The 17,456-nt window shown below is 39.6% G+C and overlaps 1 protein-coding gene across 6 annotated transcripts in view; it reads left to right on the top strand.

The window, feature by feature from the left end:
* The window catches only part of MORC4 (MORC family CW-type zinc finger 4), a 50,010-nt gene extending 33,000 nt beyond the window's left edge, over nucleotides 1–17,010 (top strand). For 4 of the 6 annotated variants that reach the window (XM_036840019.1, XM_036840018.1, XM_036840022.1 and 1 more), the window contains 6 exons: nucleotides 1,615–1,683; nucleotides 2,080–2,131; nucleotides 3,515–3,690; nucleotides 14,528–15,221; nucleotides 15,527–15,810; nucleotides 16,136–17,010. In XM_036840019.1, coding sequence (XP_036695914.1) covers nucleotides 1,615–1,683; nucleotides 2,080–2,131; nucleotides 3,515–3,690; nucleotides 14,528–15,221; nucleotides 15,527–15,810; nucleotides 16,136–16,289 — 1,429 coding nt within the window. In that variant the 3' untranslated portion in view covers nucleotides 16,290–17,010. The remainder of the gene's footprint in view (nucleotides 1–1,614; nucleotides 1,684–2,079; nucleotides 2,132–3,514; nucleotides 3,691–14,527; nucleotides 15,222–15,526; nucleotides 15,811–16,135) is intronic. The other 2 variants (XM_036840021.1, XM_036840020.1) reach the window with 1 other exon arrangement.
* Nucleotides 17,011–17,456: the final 446 nt, after the last annotated feature.

The raw sequence follows: 17,456 nt of genomic DNA, 5'->3' as shown, positions 1-17,456 counted from the left end.
CCCTGGCGTTCAAGCCCCTATGCTAACTGGTCCCACCCTACCTATTCATTGTATCTTAACACAAACCTGCTTTAGCAGGCCTGTGGCTTCACTCTTCCCCACACATGCCATACGTATTCCCTTCTCCATGACTTGATACTGTCATTCCACTTGCTTACAGTGACTTTCTGTATTCCATCTGCCTATCTAAATCATGTCCGTCTGGTAAGCTTAAGTATTTTGTGTGATACTTCTCCAGTTGACAGTAGTTTACAGTTATTTTACTCTGGCTTCCTGTGGTATTTAATTCTTCACATTTGTTCACGTACTGTTTGAATTTTTTGGATGTTTTTCATATATATATACTTGGGCTCTTCAAGAGATTATAAATTACTTGAGAACAAGGGATTTACATTTCCGGTTGAGTTGACAGTTTTCTTCATATGCTTCCTATACTTGCATCTGTTGTAGTACCTATTGTACATTCAATGCAGGTTGTTTACACGTTTGTCTTTCTAATATACCATGTGTTTCTTGAAGCAGCTAACATCTAGATAGTGCCTGTCATATCCATGGGTGTTCATTTCAATTTGACAGATATTTTTTATATGACTTAGTCACATAGGTTGATAGTAATAACTCAGTTTGCTTCAATTCAGCTGTGACTTTCTTAACTTTTTTCTGCAGAATAAATGCTGATAGAAAAAAGGTACTAAACCAGAGTATGCTTTTTGGAAAAAAAATATTTAAAATGGAGGAAATTAAATAAATGAAGTCCAGATCTGTAATGAGCAAGCGTTTCCCCGTAGTCTCCAGATGTGCCTAAGTATCTCTTAGGGTTGTGTGATTAAAATGTAGGACTGAGTGCTTAGAAGTCTCATTTTTGAATCCTGTATATGCTATCAGTTTATACTTAGTCCAGGAGACATAGCCTTCCAGGACACTTTGTGCCCTAATAAAATGGGTGTAACATAGGGTTTCCAATTATTATTAATTTTTGTTTATTTCTAGGATTGCTTTTGTCCACTGAATACATTTTCTAGTACTCCTTTCAGCTTTTACTCCTAAAATTCTCTTCCTCGTGCTTTACATCTAGTCTTTTCATTTATAGAATTCTTTTTCTCCTCTTTGCTAGTCTCTGTTCTGTTCCTTTTACAATGTCAGCTCCTAGTCTCTTCTTGCTGCTCTCTATCATAGCCTCTGATTTTCCTCTTCAGGCGTCATCACATAGTCTAGGGATGCTCCTGCTTCTAGACGGCACCTTGGGAATTACTTTCTTAGTACATGAGGCAAAAGACCTCGGTTCTAGTCCCAGCAATATTCTCTTTGTATGGAACCTCAAGCAAGTCTCTCTTGTGCTTGAACTTCACTGTGTAAAACTAGAGAATTATGCTTTAGTACTTTGAGTGTCTTGGGAGAATGGTGATATATACACCAAAAATAATGATATGATATGCCTTGAAAAGAGAATCGCTACATGTTATCCTGCACACAGGTTTTATAATGTGGGTGGAATCTGAACTCTGTAATGTTAGAGGGTGGTTAACCTGCCTTGTCATAGTCGTGAGGAAAGTAAAGGGTAACAGTGAAGGGCACATTTTGTTTCTGAAAGATGATTTCTTCTCTGTACTGCAGGAGGTGCTCTGTTCCAGAGGAACAAGAACTCATTGATGAAGACCTGTACTTGAGCAAAGCTAAGAAACAGTTGAGTATACCCGAGGTGGTACTCTATATCATACAGTAGAGGAGCCTGACCCTTCCTAATAGGACAGGGGAATTTTGAGAAGAGAGATGATTTTTTAAAAATGATTTCCCTATTCACCTCTCTGGTCTTCCAGTTCTTTATTCTTCCTAATCATCTCCTGAATGTCTCAACTAGTGATTGACTTTAACCTCTCTCCCTCTTCCCCCCACCTTTTGATAGGGCATTTGAAATCTCTCTTCAGTAGCAGAGTTCAGGAAGGAACACTTAGTTACTCAACAAGGCTCACACTATTTCTAGTTTAGAAGGAACATTATAACCTAAGTCTATAATTGGTAATCCATTTCAGACTGAGAAATTTCATGAGTGAACTAAATAGCCCTTTTATCTTCTCCTAGAGATCAAACTGTTGAGAAGAAGAAGGTACCAGTGGAAAGTGAGAGCCACCAGGTGAGAGACAGTCCACCCTCTTGCTTTTCTTACACAAAATTTTCCCCAACAGAGGACATAGGTTGAAGGAAGCAGCACTCTTGAAAGCTGCATAGAAATAACAAGCCAGTTGTTCTGGTGGTCTTTTTTTTCACTGGATCTTTTGATTTTGCTTTGATCTGCTGTTACTGATGTTCAGATCACCAAAAATAGAAAAGCCAAATCATTTATTGCCCAGATTTGGATTCAGTACTGATTCTGGACAGTGTGAATGTCACATTCGGTGTCACAGAATATTCAGGGTTATGTTCCATCCTCATACAGGCTGCTCCTGTTGAGTGTCTGGTTTTCCTCAGTCTCCTTTCTTCCAGGATTCAGGGGTGATTCCTTTCTCCTTCCTCTTGGGAAGAAGGGGTGGTTCTTTGTGCCCCTCCCCATCCCTGCTTTCAGGCTGGCTGGCTTTATAAAGACTCTGCTGTTTTGAATTTTCAGGAGCACTGTCTCTCGGACATGGTTGCCCAGCTCCGGACGCTGAAGGGTGCAATAAGGTTGGCCGTCCTTTCAGGGACACTCCTTTCCTGACAGCCACCATAGCACCCATATATCTTCCCCACCCAACCTTGCCTTTCTGCATGATTTTCCTCTTGACCCTCTTTCCCAGAGATATCTGCTAGTAGCATGTTAGATTCACCTTCCACCCACTCAGTCAGGGTAGGTCAGACTGGTGAGGATAGAGGCAATTAAATACTAATTCTTCCTCTGATATCCTACCAAGACCCAGGTGTATTGATAAACAGGTTGCATACCCTCATGTCTTGGCTTAATAGTCTGATCTAGAGATTGGGAGATTTCCTGGGACCGCCCTGTCCTCATTCAGTTTACCTCCCCTTTATACTCCTTCACCTTCATCATTCATACTATCTTCATAAGCTGGCTCTCCCACAAGATCCCAGATGCATGTCTCTGTGTGTGTGCAATACGAATATATATTAGTCTCTCGCATGCATTTCTCCAAGACCAGCACAGACCCTTGCTGCAGTGCTTATTCCCTCCATCCCTTCCCTCATCACAGAGCTCATAGGAGTGAAAACCCAGCCTTAAACTGGGTCACAAGAGAGAATTAGACAGTGACTAGGGGGCCTGGGTTTGTGTTGCGGGTGGGATGACTCTAGGAGCCAATAAGTGAGTTGGGGAGGTCTGTTGGTGTCCAGTTGATAAGGTTATAACTGAACGTGCCCGGGGTCAGTGTTCTAGTGTACATTACTGCGCGCTGTTTGTTTTGTGTAGGAAACAGTTCGTTTTTATTTGGCCAAGTGTTCTTTCCTAGCATCAGAAGGATTGACTCATCTTTTGGTATTTAGTTTGAAATTGGGATTTTTTATGAGTTATTTCTTTCTTTGCTAGGTATTCACTAATCCACTCAAGATCCCTTCTATTCAAGATATGGATGACTTGAATAATAAGACGATTGAATATGAGGGAATTGATAGCCCTAGCCGGCTTTCATCTGTTGGAGAAGAAAGCAGAACACCTTCTCTTCAACTTAAGCCTCTGGATTCCAGTGTTTTTCAGTTTTCCAGGTGGGTAAAAAAACATAGACTCTCTTCAGTAATAAGCCTCAGGGTTTGTTTTCCTGTAAAATAAATTAGTATGGTTATAATGTTTTTGTTTTTCCTAAGGCCTGGCATGGAATTCAGAAGGAGAAACACCATTTTGGGTTGATAGAATTGTATGTTGCATGTATCCCCCATTTTTCAGCATTATAACTGTCATGTCAAGTCTGTCGATCTTTTTTTTTTTTTTTTTTTTACTTTTTTGAGGTGATCATCTGACAAATGCTTTTTTATGGATTATATATTCACATTATGTTGGGAATTGTGTAAGTGAAATAACAGACATGAAAACTCTTTGAAAAGCATAATGTACTATACAAATGTAAGGTAACATTACATACATAAGCATTGTTTCTTTCCTTAAGTTTAGGAATATTGAAATCCTGTGCAGCCCCATAGGTCTAGCACATGTTGGCCACATATAAAAATAAGTATTAGAAGTTTGTGCCATTAGGTAAGCCTTCTAGTTCATTGTTTCCTAGGGTAAATTTTTAGTATAAGTTTAGTCTTGGGATTTACTTGTTCATCTTCTAGCACCTTATCAATATTATTTTGTTAGTCTTTACAACAGAAATTTTCTTAAATATCGGGAATATTTGAAGCACTAAAAGGTATGACTGCCCCTATGCTGCCATGAGACTGGAACTCAGGACTGCTATTTATGACTTGCTTTCTCCTCGTCACTGTGCTTCTCACTTCGGGCAGGGCCAAGCCATAGGGAAGGTACAGAGTTGTTCTCTAACAGTAGAAACTTCTATAGTCCTCAATAATATGACTGTTAAATAGTAGGTTGTGAAGTTTTCATTAACCCTTTTCAGTTTGGATATTTTCTTAACATACTGTAGGAAAAAAGCAATGGAATATATAATAGGGTAAAAATGATTCCTGCCCCTGCCCCTGCCAACGTTACTGATTCCTTTCCTTCTTTCTTGCTTCTTAGGTGGGTCTTTTCAGCTTCTTACCTAGACAAACATCTCTTTATGTGTGCACGTCCCCTCTTCAGTGATTCTTCCACAGTTAAGCCCTGTAGATACTGAAAGAACCCCATGTCACCCCGAGCATGAACAAAAAGTCTCAAGAAGAAGTAAACTGTTGTTAGGAGAAAAACTAGTAGAACTCTAAAGGAATTAAGTGAGAATCTGTATGAAAGCATCAAGAATAGTGCCTTGGAAGAGAGTAGGTACTCAGTAACTAATGGTTGAATCGAGTCATATCGAAGGAGCTATTTCTGAGACAGAACTATGCAGCAAGGGAGTAAGAAATATAGCCTAGTCGGTCTCAGGGATTTGAGTCTAATTCTACTGTTTCCATCCACAGTTTTCCAACTCCCCTTTTCAGTTGGGAGGGGTGTACAGTAAAGTGCTGTGTTTTTTCGAAGCACATTGTTACCTCTCTACCTCGATCTCCTTGAGATGGTCATGTATCAGAATTGCCACTGGAGTATCAGGGTGTCATTGCTCTTGAAGGCTGTCCTTTCCCTTCTGTGACCACTTTTCCTTTCTCTTCAGTGTTTCTTTTGGTACTGTCTAGTGAATTTTGGTAACCTGGAGGAGATAACAAATGCTAACCTATGTATGTGTGTATTTTATGAGTGCAGTATGGCAGTACATCCATTGGGTGGCATACTTCATCAGTCTTAATTAGGATTTCTATATGGGTCTTTATAGAACTGCTGTATCCAGAGTTGGGTTTTGGCTCTGGAGGACAGGCAAAGTACTTTGACTATTTACGTGCAATTTTAATTCAAGAATAGTGTTCTTTCAAGAGATATGTGATAATCGATGATGCTAATGTCATATGTTTTATGTAAGGTCAGTAAATGATATGTCCTTTCAAGCTACACATATAGGGGGATTCAAATTTGATAGAGGAAAATTAAGGTGCCCAAGAGTTTAATACAATATACAAGGTTTTCTGTTAAAACCATGTTAAGGGAATAATAAGTTTAGTCAAGGGTTGCAAAAGTCTCCTTCGTTATCAAAACCTGAAGCTGATAAGGGTCCTTGGGTCATGTAGTACAGCTCTTTAACTCTAGATAAAATAAAGCCTACACTATCCAAGTGTGTTTTAAAAATTTCTAGTGGAGTAGGTTATAAGACCTAGAAGGTGTTCCAGAGGTGTCATTGGAAACAGCTCTGTGAGTCTCACGAATCTAGCAAGGGGAGGGGAAGACCTGCAATAAAGAGTAAGTTTAGCTAGTATGTAAGCAAGCATAACCTTTGAGGGGAAGACAGCTTATATCTGTTAAAGGAAATAGTCCCCTTTCTGTTTATTCATTCTTCATACATTTGAGTGCTTACTATATGAAAGCAGTGTTCTAAGGCAGTGATGGAATCAAAGATGAAGGAGCTTATGGTACTCAGAGTTATATATGTAAACATCCCTGGTACATGCTAGGTTTCATATGAGTGATATAAACTGAGGTCTAAAGTAGCCATAAGCATACAGACAAAGGTGAGAATTAGTGGCTGTAATTTATTTAGATATTTAGAGAACCTTTGAGTAAGCTATATGTCAAAGGCTAATTATTTCATGTTTTAAAAGGATAACCAAAAAAAATCCAAATTACATCGTAATGGTGGAAGGAGAGGAGGAAGACATTCTAATATAGTTAAAGGAATATTTGAAACAACAAACGTGAGGTAGAAATAGAAAAACAGTTTTGCAAATGAATAAGATTGATTCAAGAGCCAGTATTAACATTTTAAAATATGATCTTTGAGAAGGACTTCCAGAAGGGCAAAATGAGTAGTGTGATGAACTCTTTCACCAACAAGTACCCATTTAACTGGAAAAAATTATTAAACAAAACAAAGCAATCATTCCTAGTTCCTAGAAATTGTCCTAGGGGCATACAGCAAGTACAGAAACATTCATTCAAGAAAATCTATTAAATCTCAGAAAGAACAGCAAGAGTCTTTGGCATTCACCTGCTCTCATCCCCCCTCCAAGCTATGTAACTACTCAGGAAGCTGTAATCCAGGTAGGTGTGGTCAAGAAGTTGGGGGCTCCCTCTCTTCCTAGCTCCTAGTCTAGAGCTATGGTTTCACCTGGGAGGTTAGGCCTCTGACATTTCTCATATCCCACAGGTCTGTCTTGTGGGAGCTCTATTCCAAGCAGACTCAGGAGGACTGGGTCTCTCTTCCCCCACCCAGCCCCCACTCAAAGGGTGGAAGCACTCACCTAGGGACAGCATGCTGACAATCCTGCACTCCTATTGCTCCAGCCCTAGCTTACTTATAGGGCAGAGGTTCATGCCAGAAGGAGCAAGCCAAAAACCATCCCAGCACCCATTTGTAAAGAAAAGGTTTCCCTCTTAGAGAGTGGACCACTCAATGTCCCTGCCATTGGCTCTTGCACAGTGGCACAGAGGTTCTGCTTAGGGAGAACTGACCTTGTGTGGAACAGATCATGAAGAATTCCATTCCTAAGGGCATTGTCACAAACAATGGAAATCTTAGTGGCGAACAATTAAGAGGGCACTCATAGCTCCTTGATGCAAGTTACAACAAGCAAAATGGCTGCATAATCATAAGTTTGGTAACAGAGAGAACCAAGCAAAAAGATAGCCAAGAAGAGCACTCCTGGGATCATAGTCAACCCTGGCGTTTAGGAAGGCTGTGCATAAGCACAAGACCGCACTCATTCAGGACACAAGGTGGACTTGAATGCAGTCCCCAAGCTTCACACAGATCAAACAACAGAGAGCAGGAGCCTCACTGGTACTAGGGACTTAAGCACAGCCTGTAATCAACCACTGGATGAACAGTAAGCTACTCTGACCCAGGGGTCAGAGGTGATTGATTGGAGAGGGAAAATCCAAGCTACTGCTACCTGGCTGAATGTGGGGTAGAAACATGAATTCCTTAAACTGTGATAGCAGCCTCCAAGCCACACATATATCCAGTGGTAAAGGGTAAAAATCTAACTGGCTAAGAGGGCTTAATTATAACCTTTGGCCTATGCTGACTCAGGGTAACTCCTAGATTGCCAGGTAAAAGATAAAAATCAAGAATAAATCTGAGCAGAATACTCAGCATACTACAGGGGAAACAAATTTCATAGAGTCACTTCAGCCAAGTCACTAAAAAAACAACCCAGCAAACAATGGCAACAACCACTCAGGGAAGTGGGAGTTGCTATACTGTTATTATCTAAAATATCAATTGTCAACAAAAAATTATGAGACATGCAAAGAAACAGGAAAGTGTGACCTGTACATAGGGGTAGGGGGAAAGCAGGTAATAGAAACTGCTCCTAAAGAGACCCAGATGTTGGATTTAGCCAACAAAGACTTCAAAGCAGCCATTATAAATATGTTCAGAGAACTAAAGGAGACCATGTTTCATCAAGTGCAGAATATTAATAAAGGGACAGAATTTATTTTTTGAAAGAACCAAATGGAAATTCTTGAGGTGAAACGTGCAATTAACTAATGTGAACATTTCACTAAAGGGACTCAGCAGCACATTAGGGTTGGCAGGAGAATCAGCAAACTTGAAGATACAGCAATTATAGATTATGCTGTCTGAAGAATAGGGAGAAAAAAGAATGAAGAAAAATGAAAAGAGCCTCAGAAAAATGTAGGACATCATTAAGTACACCAACATATGCAAATTAGGAGTACAAGAAGAAGAGGAGAGGGAGGAAAAGAGGTATAAAAAATATTCAAAGAAATAATGGCTGAAAACTTTCCAAATTTGATGAAAAACATTAATTTACACATCCAAGAAGCTCAAGTAACTCAAAATAGGATAAATGCGAAGAGATTTACAGCTATGCAGTGAAAATATTGAAAGCCAAAGGCAAAGAGAATATCTTGAAAGCAGGAAGAGAAAAATATTCATCATGTAAAAGAGAACCCCAGTAAGATTAACATCTGGCTTCTCATCAGAAACAATGGAAACCAGGAGGCAGTGGGATAACATATTCATAGTACTTAAAGAAAGACTTTTAACCGGGAATCATAAATCCAGTAAAACTATTTTTAGAAAATGAAGGTGAAATAAGTACATTCTTATGTAAACAAAAGCTGATGGAATGTGTTTCTAGCAAAGCTGCATACAAGAAATACTAAAAAGAGTTCTTCACCTTGAAAGCAAGTGACACCAAATAGTAATTCAAATTTGCATGAAAAAACAGAGTACTGGCAGTGGTAACTGTAATTAATTATAAAAGACAATACAGTGGCATATTTCTTCCTCTTTCTATTCTTAACGGATTTAAAGAATAATTGCATAAACAATTATATATATATATATTTAATTATACATATATATGTGTATATATTTGTATATAATTTTATATATGAATATAATTTTATTGTTGGGCTTGTCTATAGATGTAAAATATTTGCCGATAACAGCATAAAAGAAGTGGGTGGGAGCAAAGCTGTATTAGAGTAAGGAAATAACACCAGATGGTAACTCAGATCCACAGTAAGAAGTGAAGAAAATTAAAAATGGAAAACGAAGGTTGATTTAACAAACTCTATAAATATTATAAATATGTCCTTGCTCCACTTTCTTCTCTTAGCTTCCTCAAAAGGCATAACATTACATAAAGTAATAATTGTAGTAATGTATTGTTAGATTCATAAATGTTAAACTAGAAAATATGCACATAACATGAAAAGAGGAAAAGTAGAGGAAGAAAGAAACAAAGAAGGCATGACACATACAGAAAACAGAAAGCTAAATAGTGGACGTCAATTCTGACATAACAGTAATAACATTAAATGTGACCAGATTAAACAATCCAATCAAAAGATGGAGATTATCCAATTGGATTTTTTTAACATATACAAATATAATATCTATACACTTTATATTCAGAGATACAAATAGGTTGAAAATAAAAGGTTGAAAAAAGACGTACCATGTAAATAGCAACCATAAGAGAGCTAGAGTGGCTATACTAATATCACAAAGAATAATAGACTTTAAACAGAAAATGTTACTAGATATAAAGAGGGACATTTCATATTGATAAAGTCCATTAGGAAGATATAAAAATTATACCCATATATGGACCTAACAACAGAACCCCCAAAATGCATGAAGCAAAAACAGACAGAATTGAAGGGAGAAACAGATAATTTAACAATAATAGTTGGAAACTTTAATATCCCACTTTCACCATAATTCGAAAAGAGGCATGTACCACAATGTTCATTGCAGCACTATTTACAATAGCCAGGACATGGAAGCAACCTAAGTGTCCATCGACAGATGAATGGATAAAGAAGATGCGGCACATATATACAATGGAATATTACTCAGCCATAAAAAGAAATGAAATTGAGCTATTTGTAGTGATGTGGATGGACCTAGAGTCTGTCATACAGAGTGAAGTAAGTCAGAAGGAGAAAAACAAATACCATATGCTAACACATATGTATGGAATCTAAAAAAAAAAAGGTTCTGATGAACTGAGGGGTGGGACAGGAATAAAGACACAGATGTAGAGAATGGACTTGAGGACACGGGGAAAGGGGAAGGGGAAGCTGGGATGAAGTGAGAGTAGCACTGACATATATACACTACCAAATGTAAAATAGATAGCTAGTGGGAAGCAGCTGCATAGCACAGGGAGATCAGCTCAGTGCTTTGTGACCACCTTAGAGGGGTGGGATAGGGAGGGTGGGAGGGAGATGCAAGGAGGAGATATGGGGATATATGTATATGTATAGCTGATTCACTTTGTTATAAAGCATAAACTAACACACCATTGTAAAGCAATTATACTCCAATAAAGATGTAAAAAAAATATCTCACTTTCAGTAATGGGTAGAAGATCAACAAGGAAGTAAAACAGTTGAAGAATGCTGTAAACCAACTGGACCTGACAGTTATGTGCAGAACACTTCACCCCCAAACAGCATAATACATATTCTTCTCAAGTGCATATGGAATATTCTCCAGGATAGACCATATGTTAGACCATAAAACAAGACTCAACAAATTTAAAAGGATTGACATCATACAAAGGATGTTCTCCAACCACAGTGGAATTAAATTAGAAATCAACAACAGAAGGAAATTTGGGAAATTCACAAATACGTAGAAATTAAATAACACTCCAAAATAACAAATGAGTAAAAGAAGAAGTCACAAGGGAAATTAGAAAATATCTTAAGATGAAAATGAAAATAAAATATACAAAAAATTATGGATTGAAGCTAATGAGGTATTCAGAGGGAAAATTATATTTGTAAATGCTTATATTAAAGTTGAAGAAATATCTCAAATTGGTAACAAACTTCCACCTTAAGAAACTACAGAAATGAGAGCAAGCTAAACCCAAATCAAGGAGAAAGAAGGAAATAAAGATCAGAATGGAAATGAAATAGAGAATAGAAAAACAATAGGGAAAATCAGTGAAACCAAAAGTTGGCTCTTTGAAAGGAACAACAAAAATTAAAACAATTGATAAAGTAATTCTATTTATAGTAGGTTCAAAAATAGAATCTTTGGGAACAAATTTAACAGAAATTAAAGCTAGACTTGTATACTGAAAACTACAAAATATTGTTAAACGAGATTAAAGAAGACCTAAACAAATGGAAAGACATTTCATGTTTGTGTATCAGCAGATTTAATGTTGTTAAGATGGCAGTACTCCCCAAATTGAGTACTCAATGCAATCCCTATCAAAATATCAGCTGACTTCTCTGCAGACAGCCAATGGAGGAATATGACTGAAAGAAAAAAGAAAATGAGAAGAAACTATGTAGTTGGAAAATAATTCCTGCTATGTAAACCCTAAATTAATCTCTACTGAATCAGTGAATACAGGTCTGGAATGAGATTTGATTCCTAGAGGGAAGAACCAGGAGTATTTACAGAACCAGTAAGTAAAATCCACACATTGTCTTTCATTAACATAATAGTTCCTTTTTTGATTGCCTCTTATTTGCAAAATTTTGTTCCCTCATCTCCATGTAGCAAGTTAGTTAAACTACCTTCTCTTAAGGAGTTTATACTTTAGTGGGAAACCTGCAATACACACACACACACACACACACACACACAGTAGAAAGTAATATATATTATATAGAGAGTGCTAAAGTGCTATAGGAATTCAGAAGTGGCATTTGAACTGGACTTAAGACCTGCAGTGTTGAGGAGGAGAAGTGTATTCCGATCAAAAGAAGCAGCCTGAGAATTTGTGGGGCATTCTGTTTGGCTGGTATCTTTGAAGGGAAGTAGTGAGAAGTAAAGCTAGGGCCAAATTATATCCCAGCTCTGCCACTCACTAGCTACATGACCTTTGGAAAGTTATTTAATCTCTCTAGGCCTGAGCATCCTCTTTTTAAAATGAAGATTAAAATACCTCCTCCCTCAGGGTTATTGGGAGAATTGGGTGAGACCATACACATTAAGAGCTGTCTGGCACAGAGTAAGTGCTCAGTAAATGGTTCCTGTGTTTTGGAAGGGAAAAGCTTGAATACCAAGCTAAGACATCTGAACCTTTATGTTGTGGGGAACAATAACTAAAGATTGCAAATAGGGAGGTGACATAATCAGAGCAATGCCTTAGGAAGATTAACTTGGCAGTGGGTGATCTGGAGGTGTGACAAGGGGAGACTGGAGGAGGCCATTGCAAGAGTCCAGGAGAGGTAATGAGAACTTGAACTTGGGTATTGATAGTGGTAGAACTATATAAAATTACTGAGAGTTTGGTGGTGTCATAACACAAATAGGAAACGTGGGAGAGGGAGCAGGTTTGAAGGTGAAGGTGAAAGGTCAGTTTTATACATACCGAGTGAGATACCAGTGAGACCTCCAGAAAGAAATGTGTAACAGGCAGTTTGAAATTCAGTACTGGAGATCAAGGCTGGGAAAATGACTTGGAAGGTATCATCCAGAAGTTAGAGCCAAAAGACTGTATGAGATTACCAAAGGAAAGAAATGTAGGGGGACTTTCCTGGTGGTCCAGCGGTTAAGACTCCGCGCTCCCAATGCAGGGGGCCCGGGGTTCGATCCCTGGTCAGGGAACTAGATCCCGCATGCATGCCGCAACTACAAGTTCGCATGCCACAACGAAGACCCGGCACAGCCAAATGAATGAATGATTAAATAATTAAATAGTTAAATAATTAAATAAATAAAAAGAAATGCAGGGAGAGAAGAGAGGATAATTAAAGACAGAATCCTTAGAGGTGGGAAAATGAAGAGAAGGCAGATAATTTGACTTTAATTGCCTTTCATAAAACTTTGTTGTTGCTATCTAGTATCATGTACCCTTCCTTTATACCTGCAAACTGCTTGTTTTACTATCATCCTCATTACCACCGCTAAATGGACCGCCTAGAGTGGCCCTACGCATGTTTAAAGATGGATACATTCGTTCTTACATAGCCCCTAAGTCCTTTTGCTTTCCCCCTAAGGCTGACACAACAAGATCTATTAAGATGACAGACCAGTTTTATTTCTGGGTGAACACTAGTTTTGAAGAACATTCAGGGCATTCTAAGAAGCTAAGGTTTGAGATGTCTTAACAGATGTTCTCAGAAACTGCAGAGAAATACAAGCAGCCTTGAGATATGGTGGCCAGTAACATGCCTGGCTCTTTCTCATTGGAAAAAAAAATTTTTTAATTAATTAATTTATTTATTTTTGGCTGCGTTGGGTCTTCGTTGCTGCGTGCGGGCTTTCTCTAATCGTGGCGAGCGGGGGCTACTCTTCATTGTGGTGCGTGGGCTTCTCATTGCGGTGGCTTCTCTTGTTGCGGAGCACGGGCTCTAGGCGCGTGGGCTCAGTAGCTGTGGCGCACGGGCTTAGTTGCTCCGTGGCATGTGGGATCTTCCCAGACCAGGGCTCGAACCCGTGTCCCCTGCATTGGCAGGCGGATTCTTAACCACTGCATCACCAGGGAAGCCCTCTCACTGAGAATTTGAAAGTTAATTTTCACCTTGAAATTTCTTGGTTTTCTGGAGAGAGAGCACAAGAGTTACAAGGATAAAAATGGGGGTCCCATGGTGCTGCATGATATAAACTTGCACGTGGATTTCGTTGGCATCAGTTTTCTTGTTAGTTCCTTCAACCGTTAGTATATATAGCAGCCATAAATGGAAGGTGATTTGAGGTCACTGTCCTGGGCTTTCCTGAAGAACTGAGGGAGTGCCTGTTTGCCCTGACAAAGGGGAATTCTTTTGCCCTAAGTGGGGAATGACTTGAATTGGCCAATTCAGTTTCTTTGTTTCTGACTAGGGCCCTGTGTTTTAATTAACTTTTACAAGTGGATAATGGGCAATAGCCACAATCCAGTTGGCTGGCAAAGGCATTGTGTGTTGTTCCATAGCAGTATAAAAAATGTGCATAAGTCATTGATACTGGAAGGTTTTTGTGACACTTTAAAGTTAACGAGCTGGCTCGGTCTCCTCCGCTTACTCCACTAGGCTTTTTATGACCTTTTTTTCCATTCTCGTGTTAGGGGATTTTGAATGTGTATTTTTTTGTTTTTCTTCCTTTACTTGCCTTTCGGAAGCTTCTAAGTCAGGTTAGCTTCAATCCTATTTTCAGAAATCTTACCAAGGTCAGCCTGGTGCTGTTATATCCAGATGCTGACTCTTCATACCTTCCAATTTACTCTCTCTCTTAAGACACATTGCTGTCTCAGCAAATTGCATAAGTGAAGGGTTTGGGGTTTGGGGGTAAAGATGTATTCCTAATCTGAAATGATCTGTGAATGACAGCTAGAGTCAGTTTTAATATGGGAAATTTGAAGAGGGGCTCCATAGGATAAGAATATACTTAGCTTGTATTGTGACAGCTTAAAATTTAATTTTCTCTTCTTGCAGTAAGTACAAATGGATCCTAGGTGAGGAACCTGTGGAGAAACGAAGAAGGCTCCAGAATGAGACGACAACACCTCCTCTAGATTATTCCATGCCTGGCCCTTACAGGAGGGTAGAGGCAGCAGTTGCCTACCCAGAAGGGGAGAACAGCCATGATAAATCAAGTTCTGAGAGAAGCACACCACCATACCTTTCCCCAGAATACCCAGAAGCAATCAAGAATACCAGTCAGAGTAGGGAGGTCTCAGTTCTGTATGCAGGGGCCCAAGACCAACACCAGGGCTCCCTGCTCCCTGAAGAATTAGAAGATCAGATGCCAAGATTGGTGGCAGAAGAATCTAACAGAGGCAGCACACACCTAAACAAGGAGGAAGTAAGCAAGGGACCTTTTGTAGCTGTTGTCGGTGTTGCAAAAGGTGTTAGAGATTCAGGAGCTCCCATTCAGCTGATCCCTTTTAACAGAGAGGAGCTTGCTGAGAGGAGGAAAGCAGTTGAATCCTGGAACCCGGTGCCTTACTCTTCTGTGGCCTCTGCTGCAACTCCTGCTGCAGCTGTTGTGGAGAAAGGAAGAGGCTCTGAGGAGAGTGGAGGTCGTCATACACCAAAGATGAAGAACCAAAGAGAGCTAGAAGAACTGAAGAGAACCACGGAAAAGTTGGAACGTGTTTTGGCAGAAAGGAATATGTTCCAGCAAAAGGTTAGAGTAACACCTTACCACTAGGAATGAGAGGCCATTGTAACCAAGGAACCAGAGAGATGGAACTCCAATGATCTCATGTTCTGTGGCCTTTAAACAGAATAAGCCATTGAATGATCCTGTGGTATATCTCAGATTGAGTGAACCCTAATGGGCTTCCCTCCTATATTTGGGGTTTGAAAAGGTCCATAAGTAGAATATGTTTAGAGAAATCACAGGGTGAATATATTCAGGAAAATTTGGGGCGCTCTCTTTAGCTTTCCGTAGTATGTGGGGTCATTGAAATTCTGTTTCTTGGACTGCAGGTGGAGGAGCTGGAACAGGAGAGGAATCACTGGCATTCTGAATTCAAGAAAGTCCAACATGAATTGGTGACCTATAGTACCCAGGAGACGGAAGGCTTGTACTGGAGCAAGAAACACATGGGCTATCGCCAAGCTGAGTTCCAGATTCTGAAAGCTGAGCTGGAAAGAACCAAAGAGGAAAAGCAGGAACTAAAAGAGAAACTGAAGGAGACAGAGACACACCTGGAAGTGCTGCAGAAGGCTCAGGTCTCCTACCGGACCCCAGAGGGAGATGACCTAGAAAGGTTAATTACTAGGGTTTAGTAATCAGCTTGTGAGTGCTAATGGAAAGCCTCCCTTAGGACCCCTCCCCCCCCACCCCCATTACTGGTCATAGATAAGGGAAGAAGCCTTAATTAATTCCTAGGCCACCAAGGATTGAGCAATTGCTTCTTAGAGAGCTGCAGCCAACCTCCCGGTGCTTGGTGGCATTGTGCTTTCTTCTTTCTTTCTAGCTAATGGAAACGTAATTGTTGAGAAATGTAGGCCCGTTTTGAAGGAGCTTCATTTTGTTCTGTTGGCTAACGACTTCATGTCATCTCTTCTCCTGTCCCTCACTCCATCATACAGGGCTTTGGCAAAGCTTACGCGGCTGCGTATCCACGTCAGCTATCTCCTTACCTCTGTCCTCCCTCACTTGGAGCTTCGTGAGATCGGGTTTGACTCAGAACAAGTGGATGGGATCCTGTATACGGTGCTGGAGGCAAATCACATACTGGATTGAGCACCAGATACTCTATATCCCCTTCTCTACCCTCTTCTTTCCTCCCTCCCTCTGAACACCTCTCTCTCTCTGTCTCTCTCTCTCAGTCTCTCTCTCACCCTTTTGCCTTACGTGGAGAATCTTTGAGTAAATCCTGGCTCTTAATCAGTCTGCTTCTTATTCAGTCTTGGTGTGGAGAAAGAGGCTAGTTAAATAGGCTTTCAAGAGTTCCAGGAATGGAAAAGCAGTAGTCACCAAACCAGGTGACCGGAAAGCTTTAACTTTCATGACTCAGATACTTGGCCTATTTCATATCCTTTCTGAAATGATTTGTATTCATTTAGGTTAAATCAGTCAGCAAATATTGGGTCCAATGTACCAGGTGTTTGGGGACAAGTGAAGAAGTATAACTCATGGTTTCAGCCGTCAAGGATCTAACAATCTAGCTGGAAACACAAGACACACACCAGGTTAACTGACTTGTACAGTGAGTGGTACAAACATGATAGAGAAGTTCTGGGGGAGGAAGGTCAAGGAAGGCACCACATCAGTAATGGGAGCTAAACTAAGGTTTGTTTAAAGAATGGGCATAACAACACAGTTAACAACGGTTGTTCTTTACATGGTAGGACTATGGTTGATATTTTTTTCTTCTTCCTATCTTCCTGCCTTTCCAAATTTTCTATAATAAACCTGTTATTCTTCTTACATTGGAAAAATAAATCATTTTTTTAAAAAATGAGTAGGCTTGGATTTAGATATCAAATGAAAGACTGTGTGAAAATATAAGGTAATTTTTGTATTTATAATTTATGTTGTATTTAGCATTACCTCTGGAAGAATAACATGAAAGAAAGCATGGAAAAAGCTGGAATGTAAAAAATGTGTCTGGTAGGAGTGATGGGTTAATGTAAAGGGAACTAAGGTTAAATCATGACCCACCTACCCACCCCCCTCTGTGGTATTTGCATTTTAATAAGGAATTCTTGAAAAAGAAATCTTCAAGGCTCAAATTTTTAAAATGTGTATCAGCACAACTGTGGGATTTAAGGTAGTGGGGGGGAGGTATTTTAGAGCAGCGAGATCTATTTGATATCCCTCAGAATACACCTCCTACCTACTCTTCAGGCTAGTGCTGAGTGAGGGTAGATCTCACATTATCAGAAATAGTAAAACTTACACTCTTTT

Source organism: Balaenoptera musculus, chromosome X, assembly GCF_009873245.2.
Source record: "Balaenoptera musculus isolate JJ_BM4_2016_0621 chromosome X, mBalMus1.pri.v3, whole genome shotgun sequence".
NCBI lineage: Eukaryota > Metazoa > Chordata > Mammalia > Artiodactyla > Balaenopteridae > Balaenoptera > Balaenoptera musculus.
This window is presented reverse-complemented; position numbering and strand designations above follow the sequence as displayed.